The sequence below is a fragment of the Euwallacea fornicatus genome, chromosome 28 (assembly GCF_040115645.1).
Source record: "Euwallacea fornicatus isolate EFF26 chromosome 28, ASM4011564v1, whole genome shotgun sequence".
NCBI classification, from domain to species: Eukaryota; Metazoa; Arthropoda; class Insecta; order Coleoptera; family Curculionidae; genus Euwallacea; species Euwallacea fornicatus.
The window spans coordinates 1,253,152-1,271,798 of record NC_089568.1 but is presented as its reverse complement, the minus strand read 5'-3'; the positions used below and the strand labels follow the sequence as shown (position 1 = coordinate 1,271,798).

Genomic DNA, 18,647 nt, shown 5'->3' with positions numbered 1-18,647 from the left:
TGTGAATTATAGCATTTTTGGATTTGTTTTAGAAGTGTTTTAATCTAATAATTAACACCGATTGTATGTTACATATTTTCCCGAATCTATAACCCAGGTCACAAAGATACTCACAATATTGGCAGGCCGTCACTAAACTCAACAATCTGCATATTTTGGTAGGCGTAATGAACCATCGAAGTGTACCTCATCCACGTCAACCATGGAGGAATATTCGTGGCCAAATACCCGCCAAATAGCTGAGTGGCCAACGTATACAATGCACTCATTGTTATGCTCACCTGTGCATCAACATCCTCAATATATATCCATTGATCATCATGTAAACGATATGTCTACCTACCTGCATATCCATACAACAGGCGCCTATAAAAAATCCCACACTCTGAGCCACAATGGTATTTAATAATAGGAAGCCTAATAGAGTAAGGAACACTAAAGGTGAATGAAATCCTGAAAAAGTGAGTTTTATGATTACAGCTGAGCAGCACAATGGTGGAAACTTACCCAACATAGGATAGGATATGCAATGATAAATTGCTGGAAGTGTGATAGTGAGTGGTAACTCCCCAACCATTTTGGCTAAATAATAAGCCGACAATCTGTAGGCGCCTGACCGTCTTTCCTTGTTTATCACTTCTCGTTCTGGAGGAACTAAATTGTGCATATAATTAGCCATCATGAACATTCAGAAACTTGTAGAAACTTACACGAACTAAGGGCCCCAAATAGAGCAAACAACATCCAATATGTCGTAGAAAAAAACATCCAGCCTTGAATATCGTGCAACGCTTCTTCTCTCCTTTCCAGCTGGAACCACAAGAGGCCAGCTAAAATTCCTAATCCTATTGTTTGAACCTAAAACCAAAGTGTTTGTTTAATTGTGACTTAAAATATTATTGATCGGACTTACCCAATTTAATTTGGATAACATCCTTGGCCTGGCTTCCTGGAAATTTCTTTGTGCTAAAACTTTGAACTGAGTCCAAAAGCTGGTTGGCCAGGAAAAATAACAGTCTGCATCACTCGTCTCCGAACTCACAGAAGATGATGCGTGCGAGTGGGTGTCCAGCCACAGTCTTCGAACATCCGGTTCCATTTGATTCAATGTTTCTTCTGTGTGGTCAAGAAATTGTGTTTTGTGTGAAACTGGGTTGCTTGAGATGCACTTACGTTCTAAACTGGGATATGGTCCATGTGATGGAGGCAGAATTTTATGGTCATATTTCTCTGTAATATAGGGAACATCGTGGCAGCGCAGTTCGATGGGGTAGTCTTTGTGTTTCTTAGCTTCTTCCGCTGCCTTAATGATTTTCTGTCTAATTTCTTGGGCTCCTTTGATTTGCTCCACTGAAATTATTACTCACTTTAGCGATACAATAGAAATGCTACTGAATGTATTTATGCATCAGTATAGGATCGAATCAGAAATTGATCGTAAATCGAATAATATATTGCCTGGGTGATTGTCAATAGACAACCTTCTTGTTTCCCTTTATGCTAATGAAATGCTTGAAGAGATATGGTAAATTATTCAGCGTTGCTCATGAAACAAACATATAAAGAGTGGGCGACATTGTAGGTCTGACAAAAGCAAGGTAGAGACGACATGTCTTGGATTTCGGGACCTTATATTGGGTCCCACGGCCGATTTCGAACGGGATCAATTCTTGCAGTGTATGAGGAAGCGACGAAATAAAACCGGCAAATATTGTTGCGACTTTGGGGTCTGGACAATATGAACAAACTCGCTTTCGACATAAATACTATTTATTATCTGAACAAATTAAAGGCACTACAATTAGCCAATTAATAGTAGAGTAATTAATTAGTATTTCACTAATAAACACTTCAATATCGCTTATTAAAATCGTTTCGTTCTTGTAGTTTAGGCTAAGTCGCTCTTAACAATGCTCTCTTTATATTACTGAAGTTCCTGCGACTAGAAGATTCTGCAATTGTTTTACAAACGTGAAAATGCTAACATAAACAAACATATTAAAATATTCGACATACATAAGAAGCAATAAATCGCTTGTCAAGCGCCCACGATGAACCTCTTTTTGCCACTGTCTTTTACCTACGGCGTCCGGACGCTATCCGTAACATTGTGCTCCTTTATTGAAACTGTGACTCCCAAACGAACATACTTCCGTGGTATATCTTTAACCGAACCAGATGAACAACATTCACCTTTGCTCTGGAAGTCCACTGGACCCTATAAACCACCTCATTAATCCGCTTTGCGACCATATAAGCGTCTTCCCAAATCGGGTCCCCACCGCACACCAACGATAAACCCCTTTTTTTGCTGCCAATCGTAACCATACTCTTTGTTACTGTTTTTCCTTTATATGAAGAAAAACTTTTTCATAATAAACATCAAAACAGCAAAAGTACTGGACTTTTTGAAGGGAAATTCAAACCTTACTCAACTTAGGTATTTGGGACAGCGAACGCGCACGAAACGCGCATGAAGCACCTGAAGTAGATTAAACTAGAAGGTGACTAAAATAAATAAGGTGACTTTGGAGCACATTTATCCTGGTCTCTCCGAGGACTCCGATGAGAAACTTGAATTATGTTATATTTTCATACGCAAAAATTATTGTACAAAAACAAGCATTATTGTACCGTTGACCGCACTGGACCTACGACACTAATGGATTGAAAATGTGCTTTTTTATGCTTTTATTACTTTATTGCCTGATGCGCGGTAAACGTGCTTACTACAGCAGAACATTCGCAGCGCATATTATGCAAATGAATAGATTACTGCAACAACAGAGGGAATATGCAAAAGAATAGGTAGATGGTTATTACTACAGTTAGCCCTTGTTTCGCTACAAAGGATCATCATGCTACCGTCAAGACTGCCGTGCATTTATGCTTGATGGTTATCATCGTTACAAAAGTATAGAAAAGACTCCCTTTTACAATTTTCTTATTAAACAACAACTTATCCCGAAGTTTTGGACCTCTTTCAACACAAGTACATGGAAGGTGTCGCATTAATAATCTTCCACTCCTCCAATTTCTTTACTTTTGACCTCACAAAAAAGGTTCAAATGGGAACTTTCCCTTTGCTTTAGAAGTAGACCTTAAATGTAGCCCTGTTGTTTTTCCCCGCATAATCCGTCTCTGGGCACGTGCTAGAAACTTCCTTGTTTTAAATGGAATCCCCCAGTTTTTTGGCGTTTTTGGATTTCCCGTTAAATTCTAAGATGAGTTTATATGGTGGAGTCTTACCTTTAAAATTGACATTTTTCGAATTTTGAAAATTTTGACATCTGCAAAATTCTACGGAAATCGGTATTCTTCCCTCACCTCTGCGAATTTCAGAATCAACCTTTCAGGGCTAAGAGAGGTCCTAATAAGATACGTTTTGACGTATTTAACTTTGAAAAAAACTTCCGCAGCCCTCGAAATATCCCTCCAAATTTGCGTAATTTCAAACATCAATAACTTTAAATTTAGGTGTCGAACGGCCGGGAAATCTTTCGCAATACATCGTAAATCTTCTTTTTGGTTGTTTATCAAACTCGAAATAAATTCGAGGCACAACCTGTTTCTCTTTTTGCAAATAAGCCATATTGCGAGGCATTTTGACAAATACAAACGTTGAACTTTACTAAAAAGAAATATTGTAAAAATTTCCGAATCATCGTCATTTTTCGTTTTTTGTTAAACATCAAAATTTGGTGACGTCCTTTAAAACATCATCAATATTTAGATTTGACCCATAAAAAGGAGGAATTTTCAGAAACTTAGCAATGGCTGGGTAATTCTGAACGTGATGTCATCGAGAAAACGGGTACATTTCATTTTTAAATAAACAAATTATTGATGCTCGATATCAAGCAAATTCGAAGGCGTATTTCGAGGGTTGTGGAAGGCTTTTTTCCAAATTAAAATACGTCAAAATGCAACTTGTTAGGTCCCCTCTTAACCCCGAAAGGCGGATTGCGAAATTCGCAGCGAATTTGAGAACAGCCCCGACTTCTGTGGGGCCTTGTAGCTGTCAAAATTTTCATATTTTAAAGTAGTTTTACATATTGTTACATATTTTAAAAATAAACTCGAAAACCGAAGATTTTGAAGATAGCATACTTTACACAAACTGACCTTAAAATTTAACGAGAAATCCAAAAATGACAAAAAAATTGTCAGGGTCCATTTAAAACAAGGAAGTTTATGTCAAGTGCTGGGGGAACAGGTCATGCAGGGGAGAACAAAGAGACCATTTTTAAGTTGTACTCGTAAAATGAAGGGGAGCCGCCGTTCCAAGCTTTTTTTAAATGTTAAAAATAAAGAAATTAGATGCAAGGTAAATTATATATGAGAAATCCTGTATAAAGATACTAGCATTTGCTCTTGCATAAAACTAGTACTTACGTATAAAATCGGCTGGATTGTAATGTGGCATAATATTGAGCCCCACACTACTAAAAAAGTCTACAACTTTACACGTATCTCCAAAATAGGCGGTTCTTCCATTGCAAAGTAGGAGCAGTTTATCACATAAATGGAAGATTTGTGATGAAGGTTGATGTAACGTGATGACTACAGTTTTCCCTTCTGAGACTGCGTACCTTTTCAACGTCATCATCAGGCTGTGGGCAGAATGTGAATCCAAGCCTGACGTAGGCTCCTGAACAAAAATAATAGCATAATTTGAGAAAGTTGAGAAATAATAGAAATTACATCTAAGAGCATCAGTGAAGGATTTGTCAGAAGTTCGCAAGCAATATTTGCTCTTTTCTTCTCCCCCCCACTGAGGCCCCTTTTCAAATAGTCGCCGACGATAGTGTCTTGACAATTATTTAGCTCTAAAACATCTATGATATGGTCAACATATTGCATTTTTTGTGCATGGGACATGACATCCGACAGTCTCAGTCTTGCTTGGTACTCTAAAGTTTGCCTGAAACAAAAATAATTTTTTTGCACAAAACAGCAAATTTACGAGCATTTAACACGATATAATATTGTACATAGAAGGTAAATTCGAAAAAATGTAAATTTTCGCCAACAAAACAACTATTTAAGAGTTAGGCTGATATACGAGATTATGAACCTAGCTAGACAGAAAAAAAATGAAACTTCCACCGTCTAAATGGGTTTTATATTGCTCCGACACGAGTTGGGAGGAACTTTTATGCATGAAGAACTGAGTTTACACCTGACGTAAATCCCTTAATCTGCTTACCTTAAAGTTAGGTCTGGAAAAAATATGTCCTGCTGCAGAACATAACAAATTTTTCGTTTCCATCGTTTGCAGAGGGGGTCTCGGTTGAAATATATTTGGCCGGAGTCCAACTTCAGACGACCACTTAAACAATTCAAAAGGGTGGTTTTCCCTAAAACAAAAGTGAAATTTATTAACAAAAAGATGGTCAGCGTTAACGCTCGTTTAATAAAAATCGTTGAATTTAGGCAGTTTAATTTATTCAGGCGGCATTTGAAAACTAAAAACTTTTTGATTGAGTAAATTTACTAATTTTTTTAGAAGTAATATTCGTTTTTGCGTATTAAACCCGGACTTCAATGTATCGTCAAGAAATATCGCTTGCATCTTGCACATAAAACCCTTCTGCGTCACCTCCTTATTGCCCTCGCGCACCTCGAGCGGGGATTTTCAGGTGCGAGCGTGAGAGAATAATTTTACTCACGTAAAATAATCATTTTTGTATCACGAGTAGAAAGCTTTACTTTCACGCCTACTGCCCAAAATCATTGTGCACGCCATTTTCCTGTACGACGGGAATAATTAAACTGTTGTGGAACTATAAACATTTATTGATTTTTACGTTTTTTCTCAAAGTTACTTTTTTCTTTTTGATCTTCTTGTCGCGTAAAAATGTAATTGTTGAATTTGAATATCATCCTGTTGTTTCCAAAACGTCACTCCCCACTTGGCTTCCTTAAATTTTTGGAATTTTAAATGAAAACATCACTTTAGATCCTCGCCTCTTTTCTGACTAAAATCCAATTTCAAAGACAAATTGAAAAATTCCGAGACCTAATTAGACCCTCTCATCCCGTGACCATCCGGAAGCCTAGATCGTATTTTATCATCATAATTAGAATTCTCAAAGTTGATTACTCCATTTTCTATATCACACTTTATAGCCAGGTTAAAAAATTTAATTAAGGACAGTGATGGAGCAAGATTATGACCCAAATGAAACGCAGTTTTAAATAATTGTTAAATTTACGGTTACATGCAAATTAAAAATGAGTGAAATCTCGCATTTTGGGCCGAGAAATCGTAATCAATTCCTGTTATTAATATTCCTTCTTTATTTAGCGAATTTAGCATCTGAAGAATCTCAATTTCATCACGCTACGTCTCTTTACTTTATTCAGAAGAAAACCTACCACATCCGCTAGGTCCCATCACTGCTAAAATTTGTCCAGGACGGACTAACCCATCGACGTCCTCCAAGATTGGCCGTTCTCCAATTGAGGCAGATATGCCCCTGAAGGCCAAATGGACAGGAAGTGGCCTTTGGTCTAGCAAACATGGGAAATGGACCGCAGTTGTGTCAACTCTGAAATCAAAAATACCTATGTCAGCTTGTCGTAAACAAATAGTACCTTGCACAATAATTTCATGTGTTTAACTACAGAAATGTGTGTTTCTTTTATTATCTGTTTGATGTTTGTATCACCAGGCAACTTAATCCTGTCTGGGGGGTTCTTGATAAGCAGCAGGGTTCCCAATAGCCTGATGCAAATAGGAATTCCTTGAAATAATCTTTTGGTATAAATTCATAAAAAAAACTCATGCAGACGTGAGACCTTATTAACTGAAATAAAATCAGGGAAAGACAGATAGTTTTAGTTTACTTGTAGGCTCTGCTGCTGATTCCCTCATAAGTCAGTCCCATTATATGGCGGAATGTTCTTCTTTTTCAGCCACATTTAGATCTAGATTTTTGCCTTTGCCGAGGACTAATGAGATTTCCCGCAAAGTCCAAGAGAAAATTCCTTATTTGGAAAAATGGAGACTCGACGGGAGAATCCGATGCGAGAGGATTTGTCTACCCACGATCTATTTACGTAGATTTTTATTTATTGGAAAAAGTTCGACGAACGTTCCTGAAAGACCATTTACGTGGACTAGATGCAAATTACATTTAAAGGCTGTTGCCAAGCAAATATTAAGTAGGTACCTCGATATCATTATTTTTATTTATATGAACCTAATAGAGAAGCAAATAATCCCAGATATGTATATGGAGCATATTAGATTCATTATAAATGTGTCATTGTTTTGAGTGATTGTACTTTTTGGCCCGAACGACACAAAGGAGTGAAATTCTATTGTTAATAATTCTAGCGGTGTCTACGACTTGTCACGTTAATCGTTACTGTATATTAATCAGAGAGCAGAGTTAAAATTATTCTTTGGGTTTGAATATTAATTGGACTTGAGGCTTACAAATGTTGGCTGTGATTTTACTGTTATCCGCGTCTTCAACCAAATAGTGACGAGCGACGATACTTAAAGCCCTTCGGTAAAAATGGCGACCAAAGTACCCACTCTCGAAACATAATTGAGATACGTCAGAACCTCGGTTGTGTAATTTTCCGAAAAACTTAAATACTTTTTATGTGTTATTTATGTCCACCCTACGTATCTCATTTGCGAGTTAAAAATATTGAAAATGTAAAAAAAAATTTTCTTCGAAATTTTGATCTGATGAAAAATGCATTTTTGGAGGTTGGGGGGTTTATTTTTTAACTTAATCATAAGGACGAAAAAGGAGAAGATAGAAGTTTTCCAAAAAAATAATAATATGAAGAAAAAAATTACGAGTGGAGCTACGGAGTGAAGAAGAAATTCTGAGTTGTAGGTCTAAAAAACTGATTGAGAATATAGAGTAACGAACAATCTTGGTCGTACACGTGAATTTGTTAAAGAAAATACTCGATTTTCACTGTTGAAAAATTACCGTTTTTTTTTTTAATTATTAACAAAAACTTTGTTTTAAATGTACGTACCTACGGGGACAAGAGACACATAAGTACAAAGCTTTAAAAAAATAGATAACAAAGCTGATCAATATATTTGACAAAAACCCTCATTTTCATGCATTTTTCTTCGCACACTTAAATTTAAATATAAAACTAAACAAGATTTTCGATTAAATAACAATTAATCAATACTTTATTAAGTAGCCCTTTGCTGTTATGACCGCTCGATATCTTCTATTATAGAATAAACTAATTTTTTGAACATTTTAAGACTGATTTTTTTCCATTCTTGTCATATGTTTTTAATTCTGGTTTTGATAATTTTTAATGTTTTCTTATATGTTTTTTTTTTAATTACCTACAAATGTTCAATTGGGTGTAAGTCTGTTGACTGTGGAGGAATTTTTAACAATTTTGAAACATTCCAAATTGGCCAATAATTAAAGGCGTGTGCTGAGGATAGTTGTCCCGTTGAAATCTATAAATATTTGATATACCTAATATTTCCGCATTTTGTTTTACGTTCTTTTTTAGAATATCGTTATGACCATGTTTATCCATAATACCATCTATAAAATGGATATTTCCAACTCCATTTGGGAACATGCAACCCCAAATCATTAGGGATTCACCACCATGTTTTACAGTCGAAAGTGTATTAAGAGGATTATTATCTTCATTACCTTTTCTTCACACTCTATGGGTGCCATCTGACTGAAAAAAGATTAATTTTTGTTTTATCTGACCAAATTGTCGTATTTCAAAGCTTTTGATGTTTATTTATACGTTCCTTCGCAAATAAAAGTCTTTTACGACGAATTTCTGTGCTAATATACAGTTTTTCCGTGGAATGTTATTATGATGACCATATTTCCATAATACACGATGGATCATTTGGTCAGAAATATTTTTCTTAATTTTATTTATTATCATACATTCATCTCTTTCATCTAACTCATTTTTTTTCGCCCTTTTTGGAAAATTGGAAATCGTGCCTTCGTGTCTAAATTTATTTATAACATATTGGATCAAAGAACCTGTTTTATTAATTAATGGACCTGCATTTCTTAAGCTCTAGCCTTTCAGTGCCATATTAACAATAGATTCTATTAACTTACAACTTGGCTGTTTTCATTTGGATATATTGTGTGAAACTGAAGAAAACAGTAAACGAATCGACACGTGTGCAATAAAATATTACTAATTTGTAAAGTATGAAGAAAAAGTAATTTATAATAAATTAGAATACGCACTATTCACAACAGATGTATGAACAAAAATGTTGTATGAAAATGAGACATTTTTGTTAAATTTTTTTATTAGTTTTGTTATTTATTCTTTGAAAGTTCTGTACAGAACTACGTGTATGGTAGTACATTTCTTGTTAATAATTAAAAAAAAACAATATAATCAATATTTTTTGACAGCGAAAATGGAGTTTTTTCTTTAACAAATCCATGTATACGAACAAGATTGTTAAATACTCTCCATTATTATACAGGGTGTCTCAATATCAATTTACTCCAAATATATTTTTTTATTTTTGGCATGAGAAAAAACGGTTAAACGGGGAACCCCCTTCATTTTAGAAGTAAAATTAAAAAATGGCCTCGTTGTCCGCCATTGAAGGATCTATTCCCCAGTGTCATAAACTTTTGGTTCTAACTGATAATCTTTTGGTGACTAACTACTATCACATTACATCTGGAAGTGCTCCCAAAGGGTGCTCGAAGGGAAAAGGAGGCGGGATTGTCTTGTCTGTATTGTTAAGCAAAGTGGGCTCAGTATAGTTGAGTTGTTGGTGTTCTTTTTCCATCTGTTCTGTAGTTGTCGTAGTCTTTTTGTTATTCTTATCATGTTTGTGCGTTCACACAGTAATTGGTTGGGTGGGTTGTGTAACGGGTTTTCGGGGTGTCTTAGTTTTGTGATTAGTCTTAGAGCAATCTCTTCTGTAGTCTGTATGTGTTTGCTTGTTTTTTCTGTTGCATTTGCCCTCAGTACGTGCCCGTAGTCCAATAGTGGTCTGCATATGGTATTGTATATTTTTATGGCGGTTTCCATACTAATCCCTTTGTCTTTGTATGTCAGTGTTCGGAAGTGTTTTGCCCTTTTTATGATTTCTAGTCGAATATTTCGTACGTGTTTCGTAAATTTTAGTTTATTGTCTATTGTTATTCCCAAATACTTCACGTCGTTCCTTGGTTTAGTCGTGTGTCCGCCTGTCATTATTGTTGGTGAGCTGTCTTTGATGTGGTGATTTGAAAGTAGAAGTTGATTTCTCGTGTCGTTTGGCGTTAGTCTCCATTTGTAGAACCATGTCACGGTTCTGTTTGTCAACGTCTGAAGCTTTTCCACGGCTTTCTTAGTAGTTTTGTCGTGTGCAATCAGCGCTCTGTCGTCCGCGTATTGCAAAATGTATGATGTTTTGTCTATATATTCCTTGTCCTGTAGATCATAGTTGTATATGTCGTGGCATGAAGACTATTTTCTTCAATTTTTAACGAATTTGTGCAAGATTTTGGTTTTCTATACATCAACTGACCTTGAAATTTAAAGGGAAATCCAAAAGTTTCAAAAAAATTGGACGGTTTTTTTTAATAAGGAAATTTATGGTATGTGCGAGAAAAGGGCAACGAGACCATTTTTACGTTGTACTCCTAAAATGGAGGAAGTTCCCCTTTAGAACCTTTTTTCTAATGTCAGAAATGAAGAAATTACATGCGGGGTAAATCGTATGCGGGAGACTCTGAGTTGTCGTAGGAGCGCAAGTCGGAAACCATCCTAAAGCTGGATAGGCCCCAGAGGCCCTGAGGCATGTCCTAGTAGATGGACGTTAACGAAACGTCGTCGGTAATGCTGTGAAGTCTATTTTTGTTTCTAGTAACAAGTGTACCCCGAGTACACTCTATCCCAATTAGACGTACTCTTGAAGCATAACAATGCGCTCTCGTGTCGCTATTAATTTGACTCACAGCCAAATGCTCCCTCATTTCAATTAACAAAGAAGAGGTCTCAACAACGTCCGTTAGACAAGCAGTCATTTGTCGATGAACAAGCTGGACCGAAAAACGAAAAGAACAAGCACGTAGTTGTCTCCCTTTTCCAGTTCGTTACTCCCATGACACAAGTGATTTAATTAGTTGCAACACATAACTAAAGTATCGCGCTTTGCCAATTTTCCGCGTGTCAGAAGTCAAATAGTTCCCGGCGTCATAGGGAAGCTGCAAATTTTGGCAACTAATTAAGATGATTGCATAAATTAATTGGTTTGTTTGAGGTTCGTTGACTTGATGGGCCTCGTTTTGCATTCAGCTATCGGTTGATGAAATTAATTAACGAATGCGAAGAGAAATGGGATGTCAAGTGAATGACGTCGGCGAGCGGTTTGGGTCATGACAGGAACTTACCGAAAAATATAAAATATTTTTTTCAAGTCACCAGGAGAGGCAAAGAAGTCGAAGTTGGGCATTAAAATTCAACGGGAACGTGAAAAGATCAAAATCGATGTGCCAAAGGGGAACGAAGGCAAAAAATTAACCGGCTCCTCTGGGAGGAAAATAATGTTGAAAAAAGAACAAAAAATTTGCTATAATAATAACAAAGTTCGTACCGAAAACATGAAATGAAGTTTTTAAAGTTACCATCTGAAGTCGGGAAGTGTCAGACTGGAACTGGGAAGGAAACCGTAAAAAAAAAATCCAAAAAAGCTCTGTTTACAGTAAATGAGGTGCACCAAATGCAGCAATTCCTTAAACTTTATCCAATTAGGTATCAACAGTATTAATTTCAAGACATCTGGGGAGCCACCCCCCCCCATTCCGTCCAAGCTCCCACGCGGACGCGCAAAAACGTCACGAATAACTGAAAGACTGCTCTACAAATGCAGACAAAGTGGAAAAACAATCATCCCAAATGGAACATAGCAAACCCACTTTGCCCAACAAGACCATCAAGGTAATCCTCCCAACCAGCCCACGAGAGCATTTTGTGCAAATCTAGGGTTACTTGAACCTTCGTTTCAATTACTTTCATGTAACGTTTTAGTCCACCATCAGACCAAACATTGTAACATTGGGCAGAAAAACCAAATGGTCGACGGCGTGTTCCTTATAGAAGGAAAATTATTTATACATGGTGTCTCACGAAAAACCGGCCAAGTTACAACTTAGTTATTTAGGAACGGACTGATGAGTTGAAACTAAATGAAACGACACGTTTTAAATGTTTAAGTATCGTGAAAGTTCTTTCTAACTCAACTTCTGCTCCAGGTGTGAACTTTAAAATTTCAAATAGAACTCCAACTTTCTTTTTAACATCTTTTGATAGAAAATATTTTCTGAATATAACGATGTATGACGAGTTAATGTTAAAATCATTTTTAACTGGAAAAGTTTGAACAATGGGTTGTGTAGCCATCAGTATTTCATTTCGCCTCATCCTCCATCAAAGACCTTCAAAATACATCCGTGGAGTATTTCTCGAAGAGCATCAGAAAATCTGCTCAATTTAATTCACGCAATACCTCGGTCGTTGAGAGAGGACTTCTTTAAACTTAGAGAGAGATGTTGGAGACATAATCGATCCCAAGTACCATGTACCAATTGTTTTGACGAGGCGGAAACGCGATGAGTTAACCCATGATGGGATCACCTAACTAGAGATCCACGCGATCTCTCTAATTGTACCCATATCAAATCTTTTTGTCAAAACTTACATACTCCCAACATTTATGTTTGTGGTTTGTGTTCTTTAACTTGATTGGTCAATTCAACGTGGCCGTGACTTATTGAATCTCAACAGACAAAATTCCAGATGGAAGCAGCGCCAAAAATGAAAATAAATTTATACTGTTTAACGGTCTTCCTACACGCATCGATCACTGCTGCCAGTTGGCTAGCGCTAGTGTTTTTGCGTGTGCAGATAAGTAAATTTTTTAAGTGCCATTAAACTGGCGCCAATAACTCCCACCATTAAATTATGTCATAAGGAACTGAAAGCAGGATTTACCCGTGCATACTTATTGGCGCCAATGCCAAAGTCATTGCTAGCGCCTAAGTTCAACTGGTATTTTTTACATATTTATTTTTGTGCACGTGCCTCCACAAGCAAAAACACTGATTTAACCGAAAAATAACTCACGCAATGTTGCATGAACTGTTTGGTGCCAGGAATTCTATTGGCACTGGCGCCAATAAAGCGTAAACCTCGCTTTGGACATTAAGGATTCTACAAATTGCGTCATTTTCACGTCATTTGCAGACGGAATTTTCCGATATTTTTAGTTTTTGATGTAACATATGATGTGAATTTCGATGTATTTAATGTTTCTTCCGAGGTACAAAAAGTGTGAATTTTAGTGTATTGTGCATAGACAGTGCGCTTTTTTTAGCGCGCACTACTGGACAGCTGCTCCATTAGAGTTACAGGTACGGAACCAACACTAGTACGACCTGAAGTCCGAACTTTGGTTTAATTTGTCATTTAGGTCATGAAAACTTGTAAAAACACAGAGAATAGGAACTCGTTTAGGATGCTGCTTAGCTGCAAATGGGGGCCACAAAAAATGTTTAAAAATCCATTTTTAGCGCTTAGTTCCGCTCATTGCTATTAAAACAATTTTTTTTTTGATAGTTCATTCCTAGTTGCTCAATTTCCATCGTTTTAAACTTAAAAGGAAACGTGGAAAAAATACACCGTATTTAGCAATAGTAGGTTAATTATTTGGGGATGAGGGCCGAGACCAGACAGGAGCCCCAGTCACGGAGGCGCAAAAGTTCCTAAAAAACATAAAATCTATCAAAATTTTTCAACCGATGTGTGAGGTTCATGACTATTAATATCTCGCAGCCCTTTCATCGAACCTAAGCCTTTGCTCCATGTCATAAATCATAGAAATCGTTGGGGCAGATGGTCAATTCCCAGCGCTATGAGCTCAGTTAAGGTCAATCCGGTTCAGGGGACTCGCGACGTCTCATCGATCGCGACCAAAAAAGCCCTCGGGTGTCCAATTATTGCGTAACGTGCTCCCCGGAGTGTCCACGACAAACGATAATTCATAAGAACGTATTTCCAGTTTCCAGTCAATACAATTAATGTGTTATTTTAGGTGTACCTTATGGGCTGGCGTCCAGGCTTTTCAGCTAAGTAAGAAATATTGACCGAAAGATTATTTAATGGAAACAGGAAATTACCCAAAAGTACTCGTATATCACAACTACACCTTATTATAGTGTCAGGTTATTGAACTCCTGGGTCACTAGGCCATCCGATTGTGGCGATTTAAAAAAAATTGGGCTGTCAGGCCAGTCAAGGTCATGGCTGTCGCATAGCCCAGATCTTGGTCCATCTGATTACCGTCATGTAAATTCGCTTCGGTACTATTTAGCCGACTACAAGTTCCGTTAGACCTTCGATTGGGCAATTATAATTGAAGTGCTTGCTCACATTCTTAGATAACGATTTTTAGGTCTACTTGTTCAAACGTGGTTTCAAAATGAAAATTTACAGTTAATAAAAAGTGTGAGTAATGACTTCGGAGCCTTCCAGTTCCAAAACTTTACAGTTTCAAGATCGCCGAAATGAATTATATAGTTGAACAAAGAGTAATATACAGTTACTCACGGAATTGAGCATACATGTGCTGAAATGACATAATTCCTTAAATAATCACGTGAGATGAAAGAATTTAGGAGTTTTCATTGTCAACATTGATTTTTATGATATTTTTTAAATCATAAAAGACAACAAAATTTTTGGATATTTTTCAAAATGAAGAACTACTACACCGAATTGTAATCATAAATTGTTGAATTGTGGCACAAAATTAAGCGTACATCATGTTAACAAACACTCAATTTAATTTAAAATAAAAATAAACTTCAGTGTTTTGTGGAGTTTCCCTGGGAATCTGCAGTGGCTCGAGTCGCCGTGGCATTGATCGGATTAATTTAAATATCTAACCAGGTGATATTTCCTCCCATGCAACAAAAACTACATTTTTTAATTCTTTATTTTTGGGATTTTTATTTTGAACTTAAGTTTTCAATAGAAGCATAAATTTTCGATGGGGTTTTTGCCAGAACTCTGTGCAGGAGTTTTCAGCAATTTCGGCACACGATGCAAGGTGTTTTGTTTAAAGCTGTGATTGGAGATTACTCAAAAACGGTACGTTGTATGAAAAAAAGTTTCCAGTAAAGAGGGGAACATGTCATGAAAATAGTGACTTTTGGCCAAAACGTCATTTTAAGGTCATTTCAAGGGCAACTTTTTTTCCAAATGGCAACCTCGTATTTTTTACAAATCCTTATAGACCTTCCAAAAATGAATATCTTTTATTTGAACAATTTCTTTATTAAACATTTTACTGAAAATTTATCCTTGATTTTTGTAAAATTTTTAAGATAGTCCAAATTATTGCATTTTGTTTGTAGAAAAATCTTGAAATATACATTCTGTCTGAAAGTCATGACAATCCTTCTATCTAATCAAAAAAAAAAAATTAATTGAGCAAATTGATTTAAAATCCTGATAGGAGAAACTTATGCAAGCAAATATCCAAAGAATGTCCTTCCTGTTGCAAACACGTCTAAACTCTTCTTCGAAAAGAATTGTTTCCTCTGCGCAACATCTCCCCGTTTATCCATTGACATGCATTTTCAATTCTCCTTTTCATATCGTCTGCAGTTGGTATTTCTGCATGAACTTTGTCCTTTAAAAAACCCCAGAGGACAAAATCTGGCGTAACGAGATCGGGCGACCTAGGAGGCCAGCACAATGGACCGCCCCGTCCAATCCATCGATATAGATACACATAGATACATTTCATCCAGAACCTCACGAGACATTCTGGAAAAATAGGCCGAATAGCCATCTTATTGGTACCACGTTATCCGTATAATTGCAAGTGCGACTTTTTCTGACAATTACGGGAAATAGTTACGTAAGAAATTGAGGCCCATTTCTCCATTCAAGTTTCCTTCAATGAAGAAATGTTTAGTTAAGTGTTCCCCAATAATATCGCACCATACGTTCACTGAATATGGTCTTTGATGTTCAACGTCTCTAAGTATGGGTTTACAGCACGCTAATAACGCAGATCATGGCGGTTCACTTCACTATGATTTGTGAATGTGGATTTGTCCGACAACAAAAGGATGGAGAAGAAATTTTAATTTTGATTTTATTGTTGCATTTATTGTTGCTTTGCCCAATTACAAAAATTAACTCGGTTTTCAAAATCATGTTGGAAAGAAATGTGGTAAAGATAGTATTTATTCACATTCAAAGTTCTTTGGACACTCGTCTTTGATATATCTAAGTCAGCAGCAATTTGACGACAACTTACATGGTGATCGAAGGCGACAGCTGCAAGAACTGCTATTCGATTGCCTTCATGTGTTGCACTTTGGGAGCGATTGTACTTTTTTATTTCCAACGTATTCGTTTCTTTGAAATTTTTAATAACACTGCTGAAAGTCGTCCAACAGAGACCTTTTTCATCGGGAAATCTTTCAGCATAAAGTTCTACTGCCCGACTAACATTTCTTCCAGCTTCTCATGAGGTAACAACCATTTTTAATTTTTCATCAAAAGTGTAGAGATCAATTTCAATTAGTAAATTTTGAAATTAAAAGAATAATTTTAAATCAAAACAATTAGATTGATTTTCAAAAAAAAAAAATCAATTTCCTGTAGACCTTGTTATGAGGCAGACAAACAAGAGGAAATTTAAGAAAACCTTTTTTTCTAGAAACATTTCTTTTATTAGATAGAAGAATTGTTATGAAGTTCAAACAGAATATGTATCGCAAAACTTTTCTAGAAAAAAAAAAGGAATAATTTCAGTTCTCAAAAATTGGACAAAAATGAAGGGAAACTCTGCAGCAAAATATCTAATAAAAATTTGTTTAAATAAAAGATGCTAATTTTTTGAAGGTCCACAAGGATGTGCAACAAACATACGCGTTCCCATTTGAAAGAAAATGCCCTTGAAATGACCTTAAAATGACGTTTTGGCTAAAAGTCACTATTTTCATGACATGTTCCCCTCTTTACCGGAAACTTTTTCATACAACGTACCATTTTTGAGTAATCTTTCCAACGTTAAAAAATACATCCTCCATAAGAGCCATTGGCGAACTATTAACGCCGCATGTTTCAGGTCATTATTTTGCTGAAAATAATAACCCTTGATATGTCCATTTTTTCAGCTGATGTTGTCAAATGTTCCCTTAACGTGTCTATACATGTCTATCCATTATTCTGTCGATGATGTGCAATTTTCCGGTACCGCTGGCGGACATACACCTCTAAAACAACAAGGATTGCCCAACGTGCTTAATAGTCGCAACGGTGTTTTTCATTTTCAGTTCTGTTTTCGGTTTTTTTCATGCAATTTGTTTTTCGTTCGATCCAAAAAATTTCATTTTGGTTTCGTCAGAAAAAGTAACAAAAATCTTTATTAAAGTACTCCCGAGGAAAATTTAATCGCTTGACTCCATCTACTCTAGAGATGTATAGTTTTTTCCGAGCTACTGGTCTATTATAATTATTTTTCCTAAGTATCCTGCGAACTGTTTCTATGGATGCCAATTATCCAATCCTTGAGCTCACCTCCGCAGGGACGTTCTCTTTGGGATCCCGTTTAATTTGATATACAATAAAACGTTCATCATTAACACTAAAAGTTCTTTTTCTTCTCCCGGTATTATTCTTAAATGTTCTTTCGAATCGAAATTTATAATTTTCTGAATCGTGGATTGCGTTCTGCCTACAATTTTACCGATTTCTCGCATACTCTTTCCTTGTGAAAAACGTTTAACAAACATTTTTTCGAATTTTCGAATTCGAATTTACTACTTTCACTTCGCTGAGTTTTCATATTGAAAATGCTTCTCAGGCTTCAGACAACTGTGTCGAAGCTGGATTGCCTATGAGGTACTGATAAGTCTAAATTGTTTATCACCGACATTCCCATTCATTTTTTTTCCTATTCTTTAATTTTTTGTTGTTGTTTGGTCATGTACGAGCAACTTTGTGTGAGAATATTTAAGAATGTTTAAATTATTTTCTTCTATTGCCTCCATTATTTTATTTTTATCTTTTTTTTTTTAATTTAAAACATTCATGTTTTGAATAACATGATAGTCGCTTTAAATTATTTGTCGAAAATATCCATTATAAACAAGATTAAGAAACAATTTATACCGAATGATCGTGTATGGTCATTTTTGTGATTAACTGTAAGTTTGAAACTAGTTTGGTGTAACTCCATTAAGTTCAATATACAATACTGGAAATGTGAACGTTTTGAGTAAATGAAACGGAGGTTTGTTGATGATGATGCCAAACTTGCTATCTTTTTTATTTTTAATATTTTGCGGGTTTCCCGGCTTGGGACTTGCATATCCTAACAGAATTTATTAGGAAATCTTGTGTGAATATTCTTAAATGCAACTAATTGAATCCGCAGTTAATTATAAATTTAACCATGTAGCCTGAGGGTTAAACTGGGTAATTTTCTACAATTTCTAGTTATAACAGCCTCGTAGTGTTTAACTTATTGTAAAAATTCACGGTTTCTTTTACGTGTTGCATAGTTCTAGGATTACAGAAATTGCCAACGTTTTTTCTCCATTTTTTGCTAGGAAATTTAGTTTGCGTGT

The 18,647-nt window shown here is 36.0% G+C and overlaps 1 protein-coding gene across 2 annotated transcripts in view; it reads right to left on the bottom strand.

Moving 5' to 3' along the window:
* E23 (Early gene at 23) overlaps window positions 1–18,647 on the bottom strand; it is a 158,119-nt gene that overhangs the window by 7,757 nt on the left and 131,715 nt on the right. For both annotated transcript variants that reach the window (XM_066297456.1, XM_066297457.1), the window contains 10 exons: window positions 6,382–6,554; window positions 5,210–5,360; window positions 4,705–4,924; window positions 4,396–4,651; window positions 1,174–1,350; window positions 914–1,116; window positions 711–858; window positions 508–654; window positions 344–453; window positions 115–281 (listed from right to left, as the gene is read on the bottom strand). In XM_066297456.1, coding sequence (XP_066153553.1) covers window positions 115–281; window positions 344–453; window positions 508–654; window positions 711–858; window positions 914–1,116; window positions 1,174–1,350; window positions 4,396–4,651; window positions 4,705–4,924; window positions 5,210–5,360; window positions 6,382–6,554 — 1,752 coding nt within the window. The remainder of the gene's footprint in view (window positions 1–114; window positions 282–343; window positions 454–507; window positions 655–710; window positions 859–913; window positions 1,117–1,173; window positions 1,351–4,395; window positions 4,652–4,704; window positions 4,925–5,209; window positions 5,361–6,381; window positions 6,555–18,647) is intronic.